Raw genomic sequence first — 20,568 nt, forward strand, 5'->3', positions numbered from 1 at the left:
GGGGATAGATCTTTGGTTTGACTGGGATTTTGTGGGAAAAGTGGTGACATAACCCAATGGAGGCTGGAGGCTGGAGCTGAGGCTGAGTATTAGTAATAGCTTTTTACAAGGTTTAGATATGCCTCCTAAAACTGGGCGTGGATGGAAAACTAAGACGGTTAATGAGGCAGTGAACAGGGCGGCTTTTAGTGATGGTAATGCAAGAGGAGGGCTCGAGGGAGCAGAAGCTTGTACAGAGAGCTTGGTGCAAGAGACTGAGGGTACAAAAAATACCCCAGATATTCTTACCATCAAACAAGAAAAAGCAGCCAATACTGCCAGCTTGGTGTGTGTCTAAGGAAATAACAGATGACTTAGAAGATACAGAAGCAGATAAGAATGTGGATGTGGCGAAGGGGAGGGAACATCGGAAAGAACAGATCAAACAAAGAGGTACAGACATGGAATTAGATTTAGGAGAAGTAGCGGTGGTGTCTGAGTCAGGCTTGCCGACAAAGGGGCTGCAAGCTGAGATGGGTGCGACAGATACGGCGACAGATACTGCGACTGGACTAAATCCTGAAGCCATTAATAGAGAGAGTGATTCAGGGGAGAATTTATTTTCCATGTCAGACCACTCAGATCATTCAGATTTATCAGATGATGATGATGATGGAGAATTAGGATTAAAATCTGTCTCCCTAAAGAGATCAGTTAGGACCTCTGGTAGTGACTTAAATACTTCAAGCCGTGAAGATAAAAATTCGGAAATAACGATGGTACATAAACAAGGGCTTGATAAGGAGAGGGAGTAGCGAGCAGATGCAGCTAAGAACTTGATGCAGAGTCTTTTTACATCAACTGAACCGACCCCTGAAATGGTTAAACCTGATGAACGAACTGAGGGGGCCCAAGTAGCGAAGCCGGTCTATGAGATCTCCTTGGAGTCAATATATCAATGAATAACAGAGCATAGGGCTGAAACTCATACGGAGAATGCAAAAACACACACAGCATACCGCAAACTTTAGAACACAGGCGGATTTCCAAAACGTGTAGTGAATTCACTGATAGGCTAAATGAGGCTGAAGCAAGAATCTCCACATTACAAGATGAAATGGCGGCACAAAAGGCAGCGTCAGAAGATTCAAGTCAACATAGGGATGACATACAAGCTAAGCTTGTGGACTTGGAGAATCGACTCCGGAGGAATAACCTGAGGATTTTAGGGGTACCAGAGGGGATTGAGGGGCAGGATGCCCGCAAGTCTGTGGTGGAGTTATATACAGGGGCCTTTCCTGAGTTGACAGGGTGGAATTGGGCAAATAAAGTGCAAAGGGCACATAGGTTCCCAATCAAGCAGAGGGCTCTGAAAGCTGGTCAATTGGATGCAAGACCACAAGCAATTTTGATCTGCTTAAATAATTTTCAGGAGATATATGAACTTGCACAGCCTGATAGAAAGAGGGTTGGGAAGGGAGCACAATTTTTTGTAAGACCTGACTATTGTCATCAAACAGTGGAGAAAAGGTGGCAGATATGCCAGTCGATTACTCCCTTTCAGGGGAAGGGGGCTCAAGTTTTTTTGTTATATCCTGCCACTCTCAAAGTAATTCTAAAGGGTCAAACACGTTTTTTACCTCTGAGGTGCAAGCAAAATAATACCTGATCTCTATTTATGTGTCTCCCTGGCTATATATTGTTAGTTTTGTGTATGGTTTTGTCATGACCTGGATTTGTAATTACATTGTGGGGCTATATGAAGGAACATTAGAAAGGTGAATTATAGGTCATGGAATTGAGTTAGGCACCCATATAATACAGTAAATATATAGTTATAGTAAGCCAGGAAGAGGTAGGGAGGATGGGGGAACACGGGGTCCCCAATTTACTCTCCATCATCAGGGCCTTGGGTCTTATTGCCTACAAAAAGAGGAGTGGGTGGTGGGGGGTTGCAGGGTGGGAGGTGTGACAGGGGCAGTTGGGGGCATCTGGGTGGGGTGTGAGGGTTTGGAGGCACAAAGCACAAACATCAATCCATGGGAAAGTATTTCTGGTTTATGTAACATGGTCAAGCAAGTATAGCCAGAGAGCAGCAAGGAGTCAGGCAATTTCGGATAAATATGTGGGAAATGATGGCTAGTGGGATACGCCTATGCTTGTTTAATGTTTGTGGCCTAAATAACAGCAATAAGAGGGGTAGTGTAGCCGCAGATATATGTATAATGAAACCAGACATTTTGTGTATCCAGGGGATGCATATACCCGGGACAAAAACACAGGGATTGAAGAGTTTGGATATAAACTTCTTGCTGCGACTCAGCAGACTAGTATTAGTAGGGGAGTCGCTATTTTGGAACGGGGTGGGATCAGCCGGACTGGAAGGATGACAGATAATTATGGAAGATGGGTGATTGCAGAATCTATTACTGGAGTGGCCAAATGTACTACTTGCTCAGTTTACGGCTCAAATTGTGATGAAGCTGCTATATTGGAGGCTTTAAATGTAGATTTGGCATTATGGGAGACCCCATTCATTTTATGTGGGGATTTTAATATCCATTTGGAGGGGCAAGCTTTAGATGCAAAAAAATATTAATATATGGTTCGAAAACCCAAGGTCTTTAGAGCTTTAATTCAACTGCTGAGGGATCATGGGTTGGTAGATGTATAGAGGACTTTAAACTAGCTAGATCCAGGATATACTTTTTACTCGCATCCGCATCAGAAATTGGTGAGACTTGAATATGTATTCATGTCCAGGGCGTATACAGCTGGAGCAAAAATGCAGATTTGGCCCCGGATTACGGCGGATCATGGTCCATTACTGTTAGATGTATATAGCTTAAGACAGAGAAGGGCTGGATGGGTATTTACATTCAAAAGGAAACTATTGAATGACAAAGCGTTTATCGACCACATGCTTAGGTGGACTGGGCATTTTCTGGAGGTAAATAGGGGATCTGCCTCTAGTCCTGTAGTATGGGATACTCTCAAAGTGGGAATATGTGGAGAAGCACTTAGTTTTGGACTAGCTAAACAGAAACAAGGACAAATGCTGATGCTGCAACTTTTGGGGGAGTTAAGGATCGCGGAACAGGAGTTGATACAGGTACTTAGACATGGACTCAATGGTAAGGATATACACATCAAGATAGCATGCTCTAAGGCAAAAACAAATGCAATCTGTTGCAAGGAAATCAAACTCAATATACCATCTATAAACAGGATAGATATGAATATGGAGAAGCAACTGGGTGATGTCTCACTCAGAGATCAAGAGTAAGACAGTCCTCTCAGAGAATCTTGGCCATGACTGATGCAGCTGGTCATATGGTCGAAACACAAGAAGGCATTATGTTTTTTTTTACGAGTTTTATCTTGAATTATATACGCAGCATGATCCGGATGAACAAGCTATAGAGACATTTTGGCAAGAAATTGAGCAGAATAGGTTAAGTTTAGAAGAGCAAGGATTATTAGATGAACCAATAACAACTGAGGAACTGGAAGAGGCATTAGGATTGTTGGCAAATGGGAAAGCCGCAGGGCCAGATAAAATGCCACTGGAGATATATTGGTTGCTATTTCAGGTTTTGAAAATTGATATGCTGAATGTTTTTCAAGAAGCTCAGCTTGGGAATCTGCCTCCATCTTAGGATGAGGTTAACATAGTCGCAATAAAAAAAAAGGAATTGTCCCTGAATATACCTGGGTCATATAGACCAATATCCTTGTTAAATGCTGATGGGAAAGTTTATGTTAAGAAATTAGCTAATAGGCTAGCGAGAGTTACTACGCCCTTGGTTTGCATGTCCCAACATGGATTTATACCTGGCAGAAGTACGATCAATCACATTCATAGAGTCGGTACCCTTATCGATTGCTCCAATGTACATCATAAAAAGTTTGGGCTCATCGTTATTGACGCAGAAAAAGCGTTCAATTGTGCTTCTTGGGCTTTTGTATGGGGTATTATGCGAAGGATGGAGTTTGGACGGGGCTATATTAGGGCAAGTCAGAGCATGTATAAGTCACCACGAGCCAGGATTGTGTAATGGGCAGGGAAACACAACAAGTTTTTATTAGCAGGGGTACAAGACAGGGATGTCCCTGTTCTCCACTATTGTTTGCGCTGTACATTAATCCATTTGTGCGCATGTTAGAACAATAACAAAATATCATTGTCCCTAGAGGAAACATTTTCAGATCATTTACAATTTATAATAATGTCACATTCATGATCATTAATCCAGTTATACAAGGAAATATATGCATATATACCAGAGTGAATTAAAAAAAGGGTATATTTTATTCAACTCAGATTTTTTGTGTCACTTAATTCCTGGCAACGGACATACTACTAAGGTTCTTGAATTGGTTAACAGTAGTATACAAAACACCTTTTGCTTAAACTATGAATAATCCAAACACCATGTTAATGGAAATTAAACACAACATTTAATCAAATTTACAATCTGTGTAATTAACATATAACACTGGGTCCCAATAACACTGGGACCACTCTAAGATGGCCACTACAGTCAAATGCCTTAGACATGGCCTTATAAATATATGCCTCTTTTATGCAGAAAACCGTGTGAAAGGTGCGTTCCATGGGTGTTGGCTGGGGTGTTCCCAGCAACATCCATGGCTTTTTGACACTTGCCCAGATTTACAAGAAATCATACGTCTGAAGCAGCACCAAAAACGTTTGCCTACCCAGGGGAGGCATAACGGAGGCCTAATAAGGAGAGAAAACTCCTCTTGTGATTGTTTTTGTGCAGGAAGGGAAACCTTCCTGCAGAAAAACAATCATCCCCGCAATGCATGCACCCTTGCACCATGGTGCAAAGGTGCCTGTGTTTACGCACGGCAGCCGATTGTGCGCAAGCACAGGGTAAAAGGACAGGAATGCACTGATAAATGAGTAATAACCAGTATATTGCTATGAAGTATAAGAACTGAAAATGTTTTAATCTTGTAAATATGAGACTGTCAATAAAACATTGATAAGGTCTGTAGAAGGGGAGGTGTGGTTTGGAATGTCTTAATCACCCCCTTTTTTCCCTTCACACTGCTTTCCTCTTTTAGGGTCTCTTCCTTTTTCTCCTGTCATCTTTCTGAAATCCCCCATCTGCACACCTCATACATGAACTCCCCCCTCTTCTTCCCTGCCTTTTCACTCTGTTCTTCTACACGTAGTATCCTGTTTCATCTCCCCTTCATCCAGCCCTCCCTCTTTCTCTCCCTCACATACATACACACACACACACACACACACACACATACATTTTCTCTCTTCACCTTTGAACACAGCATTTGTTTTGACACACTCACACACACACACATTATATTTCTCTCTCCACCTTTGAACACATCATTTGTTTTCTCTTGGTGCTGTCGATATTTCAACTGTTCTTTATGCTTATGCTGTGTTCAAAGGTGAAGAGAGAATAAATGTATGAGTGTGTGTATGTGTATGTGAGGGTCAGACCCTAAAAAGGAAAGGAACAATATCAATAAATGTTTTAACATCGTTCAAAGATTCCTATCTCCTGGAGCAGATGCAATTTCCCATCCTGCCTTGGCTGCATGTTGTGAAGAACTTTTGAGTTATTCATTGATAAGATCCAAGCTCTCCAAGCTACTTTGAACCCCAGAGATAGCCTCTCTGTAGGGAACTCACCGCTGAATAGATTGACTCCAGTTCTGCACCCATCACCAACTCTGGTAGCTTTCACACCTAGTTGCTCTGTTAGACTCATTGGTGGTCCTCAAGTCTCTGAAATCAGGTTCACCGGCTGACCCTTGCCCGGCCAGATTGTTTTTCCTCGGTCGCAGAGATGGTCAACCCAGTGGTAAATAGACAAATCAATCTGTTCCTCTCAGAAGCCACAGTGCCTAAAGCCTAGAAGCAGGCCATAATCATGCCACTATTGAAAAACCTACTCTGGATCCTTCTATCTTTTCCAGTTATCGCCCTATTTCTCTCCGTCCTGGTGTTGCGAATGTTTGTGAAAAATGGTAAACAAACAATTGTCCAACTATGTCGAACTTCACAGCCTGCTTCACCCGGCTCAATCAGGAGTCAGAGCCATGTACAGCACTGAGACGGCTCTTGTCGAAGTTGCTGAAGCCATTTGGGAAACTCTGGACTCTGCTTTAGAACCGCACTAATTCTGTTGGATCTCTCAGCGGCATTCAACAGTGTGCCACAATCTTTGCTTCTGGACCATGTTCTGGAAATTGGAAATTTTGGGGTATGCCTGGAAATGATTGAAGTCCTTTCTGGAGGGCAGAATCCAATAATTGTGCCTCCCCCAGATGGGAGTGCTTCAGGGGTCTACTCTGATCCCCCTTCTTTTTAATATATATGTCACGCCCCTGATACAGATGGAGGAGGAGCTTGGAGACAAGATCATCGCTTATGCTGCTGACACCCAGCTCCTCTTTACTTGGAAGAAAAATTATTCCTCTACCTCTCTAGAAAAAACCTGGCTGACTGTCGTCTTTCAATGGCTCTCCTCGGCATAACTCAAGTGCAACAAGGAGTAAACGAAGATCCTCCTTTTCGGGAGCTTCCCCTTTGAGTTTCGGAAATTGTTCTGGCCAGATGAATATCCCATGCCAACCTCTGAGAGCCAACCCACCAAAAACCTAGGGATATGGTTTGCCGAAAAGGTGAACTTCTTACCGGTCAGAGTTTCGGTACACTTAAATCTCTTAGAAAGTTTCTACCTTTCCTCCCTAGTTCAGCAAGGGAAACGGTTACCAGTGCTTTGATCTCATCTCGCATTGATTATGCCAAATCCCTGTAAGTGGGCCTGCCGGGCTATCACTTGAACAAACTGCAGGTAGTCCAGAATGATGCTGCCAGGACACTTCATAATATCCCTATAAAGACCAGCATGAGACAACACGTGCGCGATCTCCACTGGCTACCTGTGACAGAAAGAGTTAAGTTTAAATCCCTTGTCCTGGCACACTCAGCTCTATATGGACACAGTTCTGCCTATCCAAGAAATCACTTCAGGTTTTATGTTCCTTCTAGACAGCTGCGTTCAGCATCGCAGCTTCTTGCCCACGTCCCTTATGGAGCTCTCTTGCTTTCAGTCCGGCTTCAGCCCGGAATTTGCTTCCCTTGGACCTCTGCAGCACTCAGGACCCCAAGCTCTTTAGGAAGAAACTAAAGACATTTCGGTTTACCTAGTAGTCTTTTCCACCTTTTCCCCACCTGGTGCCCTCAGGGACACTCTTTGAGTAGCTGTGCATGTTACAAATCTCATAAACATAAACATTTCACACACTTTCATGCAAAATGGGAATAACAATTTGCACACTTGTAATTTACACTCTACAGAGAGGCCAAGGATTGGATGAGCATTTAGTCTGGACACCTTTATGGCCCACTGACACCCTCAAAACGAGAGTTCTTAATTGTGGCCCATCATGAATACTCGCCCACAGTCTGAAACCACCCAGACACAGTGGCGAGTCAGTCACACTATGCACTCCTACAAAAGCCCTCATTGCATGGAAAAACTATAAAAACACAATATCTGGTAAACGCAAATACTCTTTGCAAATGCAAGATGAAGTAAAACGTGGAATATAAACAAGGACGCTATCGCTGTATGGATTACTGTAAGTGTTTTGAAAGCCACTGTTAATAAATCGATCATTGTTTTTGCCTTTAAAATTAAGGACATGAAAAAGGGGCTCCGGCCCCGTTGGTTCTTGATTCATAGTTTTAAATGACTGCCGGGTCTGAGATCCGGCAGGACTTATCCCACTTAAAGCTCTACCCGCCACTCTAATCACTGTCCTAATGAAGTCAATATGGTTTATAGATTATTTTGCAAAAGTAGAACAGAAAAAATAATCGTACCGGAAGGTAAAAATTGTGCATCAGAGATAGGAAGAGAGAAAGGACAGGGTTTAAATGTGCAATTGTTTTGTTTCCTGCAGGGATAGGTCGAGCTGACCCAGAGCAGAGGACACTGAAGACAATGAACTCCCAGAGCCAAACTGGAGAGAGGCGGAAGATGGAGAACACGAGGCCCAGCAAGGAAAGTGGAGGCATTCACAACCAAAAGGTGGCCCTGGTCACCGCCTCTACCAGCGGGTAATGGAAAAGCTTAATTTCTAGGAGTCTGCAAAACTCTTCATTCAACACGCATCCGGTCCACCCGGGGTAATGAAGTCCTGAGATCTGGGCATCTAACCAGTGCTTATTCTCCACCTTGAGGTAGAACCCTATTTTCTACCTGAATCCTATACTGCGCACGTTGTGCACAACTACCGTATACATATATAAGGTAGACTTCATGCATGGGGGGAGTATCATTCTGAGCTGCACCTGTTTTAGGCATCCGATTCATCTCAAGATTGTTTATACAACTCTAACTTTCTTTGTATTAATGCATAGACTTTAAACACAACAAGTCATCAACCCTCCTGAAGGCTGCCAACTCCTCCAGGGACCTGGTTTACTCAAGATCAATGAATCTCTGAGAGATATGGAAAACACATGGCACCCTCATCACATTCTGCAGCGGGGACCCATCATTTTGCCTTATGCCCTGGCTCTGTGCTGCATCTTATGTGTTGAGCGTTTTCTGCATGCCAGATGTACTCTGGAAATCCAGCCTGTGCTGTACCCAGGGCTCGAGTCAGGGGTACATGTGGGTACACGGCATCCACCAACTATTTTCACAGGGCGGCCCCCGTCCACCCTGCTAAGAAGTTGGGCCCCACAGGAATATGTTGAACTTGTCCCAGTGTCATTTTTAGACACCGGGACAGTTTAGCACTTCCTGCACGTTGTCTGCTTTCCTTTCCCAGCAGCATCGTGGAGGCAGCGAGGGAGCTTTTTTCATCTCCAGCTGGGCACAGATAAAGACACAAGTTAAGGGGCCATCAGGCCTCCTTTTGATCGAGGATCAGGCTGGAGGCCTCCTGGAACCTCACAAATTCAAATGCACTGGTGAGGAAACAAAAGCACACAGTGTGTTATCTTATCACAGGTACTTAAGAGATGCATGCTTTTTACTTTGTTTTATATAAGTGCATGCACTGTAAGAATGTCAGACGGGTTGGTCTGTCACAGTATTTAGACAAATAGCAATTTAAATAGCACAATTCTATTTCTTTTATAGCGCTACTTATCCCAATGCAGATTGTTGGAGCGCTTTACACAACATACACTTTATCCATTCCAAATAAATCATGTAATTGTGTAAATCAATGTACAAGATGTGTTACATGAGACAGTCAGGGATACAAGGTGTACGAGTCAAATACCCTTCATAGCTCACAGTGGTCTACTACAAGGATTACAATTCATAAACTGCAAGTAACAAAAGGATCTCTGTGTTTAAAGCAGCAATCCACTTACCTATCTGCATGAAATTAAAATCTGTGATCTGCATGCTACATGATATGCTTTGCAAGAGACAACCTTTTTAAAACATATTTTATTGCATTTTCATTTGGCACATGTTATAACAAACACATCCGAGGACTATTGCATAATTAAGTGGTACATTTATGCTCACAACTTTGTATAAGATGCATACCATGTGTGTTGCAATATCATGAATAACAAGCCCGAAGTAGGTAGCAAGAAAATAGAGGTTCCACAATACCCAAATGTGCCCCCCCTCCCCCGAGAACAGTGGGTGATTATATTTTGAAGGAGACAAATTGACTTTTTTTTTTTGTGCATATTTTATATAGCGCTAACTCGACCCGACGGTATTGGAGCACTTTACATGAGCACCGTATTTACATTACACATTAAGGCACGGGGAGATTAGGTGATTTATAGTATCTATAGTACTTTGATTCAAATTTGGAACTACACAACTAATTAAACTGAACTTCTGCTACCATGCTTTTCCTTGTTGCCAATGTCTTTGTGACAGGCTTTTAAAAAAATTATCTGTTGAGGCCCAGATTTTGCGTCAGGATTGTGCCACTTTTTTGTCAGAACTTCAACTCAAAGTCTCATTTGTTGAGTAGCATAATGCACTTAAATGTACTCATGATGCACCTGATAAACGTGTCTGAGATCTTAGTATCTGATGTCACTTCTTGTGATGTCACTTCCATTGAGGTCAGTTCCTGTGATGCCACATTGAATGTAATACTTCGTGACTTCATGTGCTTTGATGGCACTTGTCATGATGTCACTTGCATACTGCCTAACTTGGTCAGTCCCCCCACTTCTTTTTTTAGGACATGTGCCCTGGTTGTACCTCAATCTTTCACCCTTCCACTAATGTAAATCAAACCTATGCTGCATCGTGACGTCTTGTGCTTTGATGGCACGCGTCATGTTGTCACTTGCATACTGCCTAACTTAGTGAGTCCCCCTACTTCTTTTTTTAGGACTTGTGTCCTGGCTGTACCTTAATCTTTCACCCTTCCACTAAAGAAAATCAAACCTATGCTGCTTCTAAAACATATTGCACACTTCATTCCTTTTTCTACTTCAGGATTTAGCTGCTGAAGAAATTTGTGCAGCACCTCAAATGTAGGAAGCACCTCAAACGTATGCTGCTGATCAAAATGTTCCACCGAAACCTGTGCTGTGCTTATTTGCTGTTTTGGAATTCAGATGTAAGCATTTCCTCGGGGATAAGCTGCATTTAAATTATGTGTAGCACTGAAAGCCTTTACTGAGGTACTATGCATCACAATTTCTCACCCCTCTAACTTTTGTTGCACTATCATAAATGCCAACATTTTACAGCAGGCAAGTGGGAGATTTAAGAAAAATAATTAGGAGAATGTATTTTCCCCACTGACTTATATTGAAGCAGAGGCAATCGGCCTGATTCGGGTCTGTTGGTATGTATGGTGACAGACTTTTAACTTTTGGCAGTTTAATAACATAGTACTAACAGAGTTCTAAACTCTCTTTTTTGTTTTGTGCTATGTAAAACTGCCAAAAATATATAAAATGCTAAGGCCTGTCACATGCTCTAATTTCCCCCTCCAAGAATTTAGAAGAAACAGTTAACCTTTGATGTCAGAGGTCATTCTTGGAGGGGAGATTGAAGCATGCGTGACAGGCATCAACATTTATCTTTGGCAGCTTTACAAAACTTCAAATCAGGTTTCTGCAATGCAGATATCAGGAGTCAGAAGACTAGCCCCGAAATCGGTAGTCTCTCACCTGAAGCAGGCAGATTGGCATAAACTTATATTACATCACTAGTCTGCGGCATCTCAAGCCTGTGTTACAGCTCATGGTTTTGTCCCCTGTCAAGCTCGGTGCCGAATCGACAGATGTGCAGTAATGATTACATCATGAGACAGGCAGGGGTTGTTAATGCACTCTTTATTTCTTGTTGCCTTGCCTAGATATACATGTGGCTTACTTTCCTTTCTTTCCTCTGCGTCCCTTGTGCCCCTTATTTCCTGTCCTTGACCCCACCCTGGAAGTTAAATCATCGATATACTTGTCTGCATATAGTCTTCACAGCCTAGCTAGTTCCTGGTGACATTACACTAGGGTGACCAGATGTTCCGGATTTGCCCGGACAGTCCCAGGTCTTGAGGGACTGTCCCAGAGTCCCAAAACCTTCTTGTAAAAAATAAATAAATGGCCCAGTTATTAAGGGGAGGTTGGGTGAACAGGCACATTAATCATAGATTTGTGCAGGTTCACATTTTAATAGGCCCTATTAGAAAAATATATCTATATGTATGCCAGCTTCAAAACAAAAGTCCAGCACTCACAGGGGGTACGTTAACCAATACGTTATTGGTCCGGAGGAACGCTCAGACACGTTTTTCCAAAACTGCCTTTGTCAATGTCGGCCAATGTTTAGAAATGGCGCACATATTGCGCAAGCTAAATGATACCATTTAGAAGTCCGTCCTTTATGTTGTGTATACAAATGCAATAGAAACTGATGTATATATGAGAGCAAACACGGCGCTCTGGCCGACATTGACAAAAGCAGTTCTTCCAGGCCAATAAAGTATTGGTTAACGTACCCCCCACGAGTGCTGGACTTTTGTTTTGAAGCTGGGAGATCCGGGAGGTAGTTATAGTTAGGACCTTGTTTCTATTCAAAAAGCATTTTTTCTTTTGTCAATATCTTTGGCGCCGTTAGACGAATCTTCATGAAATTTTAAAAACGAATGGTTCACTCACGTCCACTCCTGTCTTAAAAGTTTTGGGGTGATTCGTCAAGCGGGAGCCGAGAAAAAAAGGGGGCCCAAAACATATTTTCTCCATGTTCATTTCCATAGGAACTTTAGACAAAGCTACAGCCTGAACTGCTGAACGGAATTACACCAAATTTGGCAAAAAGGTAGCTCTTGGTTCAGAAAGTGACCTTTTTCTTAAATGGTGTAAATTCGTTCAGTAGTTCCTGAGGACTTAAAAAAAAAGGAACCAACAATATCTGGTGGCGAAGGAGGGTTTGCTAACCCTCCTGAGCACAAGCTTAATTTTGATTGGATGTCAACAGTCCAACAGTCCAAACCAGGAAGTGTTGGCAGCCAACTTGTGACTCAGTAAAACCAGGTCACAAGAAAACAGTAAAAATAAAAAAAACAAGAAAAGGGGGCAGGGTAGAAACACCCTAGGCCTGCTCAGGTGGTCCCACAGGGACCCCCTTGTCCCAAAAAAGCATTTTTAACCGCATGCGCGCTAGCGGTTTTCACGCTGTGCGCTGCGTTTTTCTAAAACCCGCGGTTCATGACGAGCTGAGCTCGTCATGAGCGTACGAGAGGCGTAACTCATGACGAGCTCAGCTCATCATAAGCGTCGAAGGGGTTAAAAAATATTTTCAGGAGAATTCATGCTGGGTGCGCAAATCCGGCCCAACAAATAAAAAACAATTAGGTGCAGGTTATGCGCTTCGCTTTCCACATGGCCCCCCCGCAGCAGCCTCGGGGACCACCATCTACTTGCGGCTTTCTTAAATTATGCATGGAGGGGCACATTTCCCCCCACAGCCATGGTGGCCACCACCCCCCAGGGCTTGTGTCAATTATGCATTGGGGCTCCTGCCCCCCCATGCTACCCCGGTGGTCGCCACCACCCCGGACCTTCAATAATAAAACAGGTAAGGGTGGAGGGCTCTTGCCCCCCCCCCCCCACACACACTGCCCTGGGGATCACCACCTCCCTAGGGCACTAATTAAGATAATGTGGGGGTTTGTTGTGGACTCCCAGCCCCGTGACCACCACCTCCCTGGGGCATTATTACTGATGGGAGGGGGGCCGTGTGCCCCCCGTAGACCTCTATAGCCCTGGGGACCGCCAACCCCCAGGGCCGGCTCCAGCAATGTCCCGGGGTGCTCCAGCCCTGTTTTTGCAAACTATGCCTCACTTCATGGAAGCTAGAGCAGAAAACCTGCTCTTGCTTCCATGAAAGGAAGCAGATTGCTTTTGGACAAGGGAAGCTTCCTGTCAGCAGCTACCCTTGGCCAAAAGCAATACCGGCTCCCACATGAGACAGGGAGCCGGATGGGACCGCGTGGGCATTGGGGCTCCCCCACGGTGCCCAACGTAAGGCCAGGCCATAATTGGCTTCAGGAAGACTGGCTAGGCCCCAGGGGATAGCCTTCCCTGAGCCATAATTGGCATCATAGGGGGGGGGCACGCGGCCCCCTCCAAAATAAAAAAATAAAAAATCAAGGCTGCCCAGGCCCCTGGGGATGGGGTTCCAAAGGGGGGCACACTGCCCTCCTCCCGAATATTTAATTATCTATTTTTTTTATGAACGTGGAATTGCCCTGGGGCGTAAAGGTATCAGGAAGTGGGCTGCTCGGTCCCCCTCCAAAATAAGCAAAAAAAAGGAAAGGCTGGCTAGGCTCGAGATGGGGTCCCCAGGGCCCAAAAAATATTAAGAGAAGGGGGAGGCCACACAGCCCCCCTTCTAACAAAAAAAAAGCTGGCATCTCGCCGGAGGTGCCGCCCCCTCCCTGCACCACTGTGCAAACGCGCCTCCTGGCTCATTCTATGTTGGGGGATTAGGACCCTTGAATCCTGAGGGTCTCTGGGGGCCAACAAGCCCACCAGGTAACTCCAGTACGCTCCACTCAGTGGGAATGCTGAGAGGTGGTCCTAGGCCACGCCCCTTTTTATCCACCCTGCAAACGCTCCTCTTGACATACTGCTGGTGGGGCGATGAGGTCCTCTTGTGTCCTGAGGACTTCAGGACTGAAGTGGACTTCATCCCCTGAGCAGCAGTGCACCAGGAGACAAGTTTACAGAGTGGTGTAAAAAGGGGGCATGGCCGCAGACATTTCTGAACAATCCAGCTGCGTGAGGCTCACTGGAGGGACCTGGTTGGCTAGTTTGCCCCCAGGGACCCTCCGGAGGCAAGGGGACATCCTTTCCCAACCAAGAGCGTGCCAGGAGTGGTGGACAAAGTGGGCATGGCCTGTGCCCACCTATTAGCAATCCCACTATCTGAGGCATACTGGAGGTATCAGGTATGCTAGTTTGCTCCTAGGGACCCCCAGCAGTGAAGTGGACTTTAATCTCCATCCAAAAGCATGCCAGGGAGTGCATTTGCAGAGTGGTGGGGATAGGGGCATGGCCTGCTATGAGAACTTAGTAATTCTGCTGTGTGGGACTTACTGGAGGTAATAGGAGGGGTAGTTGGCCCCCACGGTTGTCCTTGGGGCCAACTACCCCTCCTTTTACTTCCACTAAGTTCCACACAGTGGGATTGCTAAGAGGTCTTCGGAGGTCACTCCCCCCTTTCTCCACCACTCTGCAAATGTGCCTCCTGGCACAGTACTGGTTGGGGGATGAAGTCCACTTTACTCCTGAGGGAATTTGGGGGCCAAGAAGCCCTCCTGGTACCTCCTGTAAGTCCTACACGCTATTATTCCTGAGCGGTGGTTGGAGGCCCAGCCCCCTTTCTCCACCACTCTGCAAACGTGACTACCAGTTAAAGAAGCATTTGTAATTCAATAGATCTTGTATTTGCAAGTGTTAGAGCTAACGGCGTTGTAAATCTAAAAGTTTTTACTAATGTTGTTTGGAGTGCAGTGGATGTATGTTGTGTGTAGTGGAATTATGTGGTATGTTGTGCAGTGAAATTAAATGGATAGAAAGTATGTGGTATTTAGTGTATAGGAATTATGTGGAGTGGGATTATGTGTTATGGAAAGTAATTATGTGGGATGGTAGTCTGTGTTGTGGAGTGGTAACCTCAGGTTTAGTCTTCCTTGTTTCCATAGAAGCTAAACTATCGACTCAATGAGACAAAAAACAGAAGGAATCAATAAGGAGCACTTCTGGACCTAGTCAGAGATATGAGCAGAGCCACTGGAATTATGCGACTGTTTGGCTGCACCGACTTAAACAAAATTATACATTTTCCGCATTAGCCACATAACCCATCACCTCCTGTATACTCTGCAGATTTGAACAAAAAAAGCCAAGTTTCTAGCTCAAACGGCTCAAACGTTACCAAAAATGCAGCAAAAAGTGTTACGGCGCGGTGGAAGGTCCTTTGTAAACCTAGAATGGTCACCTGTTACTTTTTGCTAAATGTGGGTGTTACATTGGTACTAATGGTGTGCAAGCCACTCTTGTTTCTTTCTGCGCCTCTCTTGCCTCTTTCTGCTTTTCTGTTGCTTCTTTGTGCACCCTTCTTTCTTTTTCTGCACTTCTCTTGCCTCTTTCTCCATATCTTTTTTACTTTCCGCACCTTTTTGCCTCTTTCTGCACCTCTGTTGCCTCTTTCTGTACCTCACTTGCTTCTTTGTGTACCCCTCTCGACTCTGCACCTCTCTTGCCTCTTTCTGCACCCCTCTTCCCTCTTTCTGTACCCCTCCTACCTCTTTCTGCACCTCTGTTCCTTCTTTCTGCACTCCTTTTTTCTTTCTGTACCTCATTTTCATCTTTCTCCACCCCTCCACCCCTTCACCCCTCTAACCCTTTCTGCATGTCTGTTGCTTCTTTCTGCACTTCTCTTACCTCTTTCTCTATCCCTCTTCCCTCTTTCTGCATCTCTGTTGCTTCTTTCTGCACTTATCTTGCATCTTTTTGTACCTCTCTTGCTTCTTTCCGCAGCCCCTGTACCTCTTTCTGCACCCCTCTTCTCTTTCAGCACTCCCCTTGCCTATTTCTTAACCTCTGTTCCTTCTTTCAGCACTTCTTTTGTTACTTTCTGCACCTCACTTGCTTCTTTCTGCACTCCTCTTGCCTTTCTCTCTAACCTCTTTCCTCTTTCTGCACCTCTGTTGCTTCTTTCTGCACCTCTCTTATCTCTTTTTCCACCCATCTTTCCTCTTTCTGCACCTCTGTTGCTTCTTTCTGCTCCTCTGTTGCTTCTTTCTGCACCCCTCTTTCTGCAACAGTGTTCTTTCTTTCGTTCTTTTTTCTTTCTGCACCTTCCACTTCTTTCTGCATTCCTTTTGCCTCTTTCTGCGCCCCTTTTCCCTCCTTCTGTACCCCTCTTGCCTCTTTCTGCACCTCTGTTCCTTTTTTCTGTACCCCTCTTGCCTCTTTCTGCACCTCTGTTCTTTCTTTCTGGTCTTCTTTTGTTTCTTTCTGCACCTCTCACTTCTTTCTACACCCCTTTTGCGCCTCTTTCTGTACCCCTCTTGCCTCTTTCTGCACCTCTGTTCTTTCTTTCTGCACTTTTTTGTCTCTTCCTGCAGCTCTTATTAATTCTTTCTGCACCCCTTGAGTCTTTCACTACCCCGCTTACCTCTTTCTTCACCCCTGATTCCTCTTTCTGCACCTCTGTTCCTTTTTCTGCACTCCTCTTGCCTCTTTCTGCACCTCTGTTCTTTCTTTATGGTCTTCTTTTGTTTCTTTTTGCACCTCTCTTGCCACTTTCTCCACCCATGTTACCCATTTTTGCATCTCTGTTGCTTCTTTTTGCAGTTCTCTTGCCTCTTTCTTCACCCCATCCCTCTCTCAACACCTCTGTTGCTTCTTTCTGAACTTCTCTTGCTTCTTTTTGCACCTCTGTCCCTTCTTTCTGCAACCTTTGTGCCTCTTTCTGCACCCTTCTTCCATCTTGCTGCTCCCCTCTTGTCTCTTTCTGCACCTCTATTGCTTCTTTCTGCACTTCTTTGATTTCTTTTTATACCTCTCTTGCTTCTTTCTGAACCCCTTGCCTCTTTATCCATCACCTTCCCTCTTTCTTCACCCCTGTTGCCTCTTTCTGCACCTCTGTTTCTTCTTCATGCACCTCTTTTGTTTCTTTTTGTACATCTCTTGCTACTTTATGCACAGCTCGTGCCTCTTTCTGCACCCCTCTTCTTTCATTTTGCATCCCTCCTGCCTCTTTCTGTACTTCTGTTGCATCTTTCTGCACTACTTTTTCTTCTTTCTGCACTTCTCTCTTCTTTCTGCACCACTCGTGTTTCTTTTTGCACCACTCTTCCCTCTTTCTGCTCCCCTCTTGCTGCTTTCTGCACCTCTGTTCCTTCTTTCTGGATTTCTTCTTAGTTTCTTTATGTACCTCTCATGCTTTCTTCTACACCCCTCTTGCCATTTTCTTCACCCGCATCCCTCTTTCTGTACCTCTGTTGCTTCTTTCTGCACTTCTCTTGCCTCTTCCCAACCCCTCATCCCACTTTCTGCACCTCTGTTGCTTCTTTCCTAACTTCTCTTGCTTCTTTCTACACCTCTGTCCCTTCTTTTTGCATTTCTTTTGTTTCTTTCTGCACCTCTCTTGCTTCTTTCTGCACCCCTCTTGCCTCTTTTTCCACTCCTCTTTCTGCACCTTTGTTGCGTCTTACTGCACTTCTCTTGCCTCTTTCTCCACCGCTCATCCCTTTTTTGCACCTCTGTTTCTTCTTTCTCTCATTCTCTTGCTTCTTTCTGCACCTCTGTCCTTTCTTTCTACAAACCTTGTGCCTCTTTCTGTACCCCTCTTCCCTCTTTCTGCTACCCTCTTGTCTCTTTCTGTACCTCTGTTCCTTATTTCTGCATTTCTTTTGTTTCTTTCTGCACCTCTCTTGCTTCTTTCTGCACCCCTCGTTTCTGTCTGTATCCCCCTTGTCTCTTTCTCCACTACACGCCCCCCTTTCTGCATTTCTGTTGCTTCTTTCTGCACTTCTCTTGCTTCTTTCTGCACCTCTCTTGGTTCTTTTTGCACCCCTTTTGCCTCTTTCTGCACCTCTGTTCCTTCTTTCTGTACTTCTTTTGTTTCTTTCTGCACCTCTCTTGCTTCTTCCTGCACCCCTTGTGTTTCTTTCTGTATCCCTCTTACCTCTTTCACCACCCCACTTCCCCCTTTCTGCATCTCTTTTACTTCTTAATGCATTTCACTTGCTTCTTTCTGCACCTCTCTTGGTTCTTTCTGCACTCCTTGTGCCTCTTTCTGCAACCCTCTTTCTGTACTCCTCTCGCTTCTTTGCGCACCTGTATTGCTTCTTTCTGAACTTCTTTTATTTCTTTCTGAACCCCTCTTGGCTTTTTCTGCACCTTTGTTCCTTCTTTCTGCCCTTTTTTGTTTCCTTCTGTACCTCTTGCTTCTTTCTGTACCCTTTTTGCCTCTTTCTGTACACCTCTTGCCTTTTTCTGCATCTGTTCCTTCTATCTGCACTTCCTTTGTTTCTTTCTGGAGCTCTCTTGCCTCTTTCTGCACCCCACTTCCCTTTTTTTGTACCCATCCTGCCTCTTTCTGCACTACTCTTGCATCTTTCTGCACTTCTCTTGCCTCTTTCTGCACATCTTACTCTTTCTGCACCTCTCTTGTTTTTCCTACAATTCTCTTGCTCCTTTCTGTACTTCGCTCGCCTGTTTCTATATGAAAATGGAACGTGCAAGCTGTCAAGTTTAAAGGTATGTGTGCTCTCGTGACTGAGGTATATTGTCATGTATTCCTATAGGTTCTGAATCAATCCCCCTATTCCTGACCCTATTCTGGTTAAACTAACTATCAAGTTAACTAACAGTCAGCCCATGAGGCAAGAACAGCCCCCATGATGCAGATACCGTTATCTGACGCAGTCACACTACGGCACAGGAACGTGTTATCTGATTAGGTCATAACGCTTGAGATCTAATTAGACAAGCGACATTCCTCCAGCCCCTGATAAGGCATACGACGTTCTCATAACAAATCAAACCTATGACAACCTGGGAAAAACCCTGCGGCCATTGTTTTGATTTCACGGAGAACTTTAGTAAAGAATGTGCTAACGAGCAAGTCGTATGAAATCTTTATTGACGTATCTATGTCCATCCTTACGTCAATCTCGGCACCTTTAAGGTATAAATATTGCCGATCTTGCCCTATGCAAACACACGCGTGGTGACAAGACGGAGCAGCCATACTTGCCGAAGCCGAGAGCAGAAGCAGACCCCGCTGGCAGCAGCCCCGCCTTCCTGACGCGCTGAGAGACGCGCTGCTATCTCAAGCCGAGAGACCCAGCACCGGCGTTTCTGGGCAGCCCTCGCAGGCAGCCTGGAATATCGAGAGCAGAGAAAGAGATACCATTCCTCATTCATCCTAACTTCCAGGTACAGAACTGAATAACCCCTCACAGAGAATTCTTTAGTTATTCACTTGGCAAAAACAAACTTAACTTAAACTGTAACTTTCTATTCCCGCCCACGCATTAGACTTAGGTCAGGTACACGGGGTAGGCGTATTTAGAAACACCAGTTGAGTACGTTTAGTCAAATGTATATGTGTATGTAAATATATTTTAATCATTTTAAACATCATATGGCTCAGAAACCATATCAATGTTTTTACAGTATTATTTTATACTATTGCTTTTAATGTATGCACTTTACTTAACTATAAGTATTGCAATAATATCGATCCATTTCTCTTGTACGAGAAAAGAGACTGATCAATAAATAACACCTTTTTATTGAACACGCCCGTCTCTTCCTTTTCTCTACAATCTGATGAGACTAAGAATGCACGTACTGACTGAGTAAAATAATTGCCTTGTGCTCACACGACTCTCGAGATTGACTCTTGATTAGGGGAGAGCAAAGTTGTCATGTTCTATGGTTGTCAGAAACTAAATCCCTTCTTGTCTAAATCAGGGAAGTTAATTCCTCCTTGAACATTCGAGAAAGTTTCTAGCGAACTCTGAGCTACGCTGGCAAACCCAAAAATTAAGTCTAGTATCGACAGTAGTAGACCTAGTTAACGTCTGGTCTAGGCCTTTACTGCTGTAGGTATTATTCCAATGCGCAGAGCCTATTGGGAAAATAGGAGCTACACTACATGGCGCCCAACGCGTTTGGAAAGGGCGATAAAACTAACGTAAGACATTTAGAGTAACTCAGTCGTGCTTTCTCACTCAGACCCCTTTTTCCATTATACTCCAAAGACGTCTGGAGTGGGTGAAAGGAAATATCCTCCAAAACCTCGCAGGAGGGAACTCCTATGTATGGTTCTTGGTATAGTCAACGTTGAAGGATAAAAACATTCCCAAAATATTGTGCATCTAATCTCTGTTTCCATAAAGAAACCTGATCTGCAAACAAACATAATACCATCCTGTCTGTAAAATGGCCGAGAGTGATGATGAAAGAGAGGCAGTTAGATTAACAACTGAACTCGCAGATGCTGATGCTACCATGCAAGCAGCAGACCCGAATATAACACTCATTCCGGT

The 20,568-nt window shown here is 44.4% G+C and overlaps 1 protein-coding gene across 3 annotated transcripts in view; it reads left to right on the forward strand.

The window, feature by feature from the left end:
- Window positions 1–20,568, forward strand: part of LOC144823654 (dehydrogenase/reductase SDR family member 4-like) — a 302,940-nt gene that overhangs the window by 73,136 nt on the left and 209,236 nt on the right. For all 3 annotated transcript variants that reach the window (XM_078682356.1, XM_078682364.1, XM_078682348.1), the window contains exon 2: window positions 7,951–8,107. In XM_078682356.1, coding sequence (XP_078538482.1) covers window positions 7,992–8,107 — 116 coding nt within the window. In that variant the 5' untranslated portion in view covers window positions 7,951–7,991. The remainder of the gene's footprint in view (window positions 1–7,950; window positions 8,108–20,568) is intronic.

Source organism: Lissotriton helveticus, chromosome 1_1 (genome assembly GCF_964261635.1).
Source record: "Lissotriton helveticus chromosome 1_1, aLisHel1.1, whole genome shotgun sequence".
NCBI lineage: Eukaryota > Metazoa > Chordata > Amphibia > Caudata > Salamandridae > Lissotriton > Lissotriton helveticus.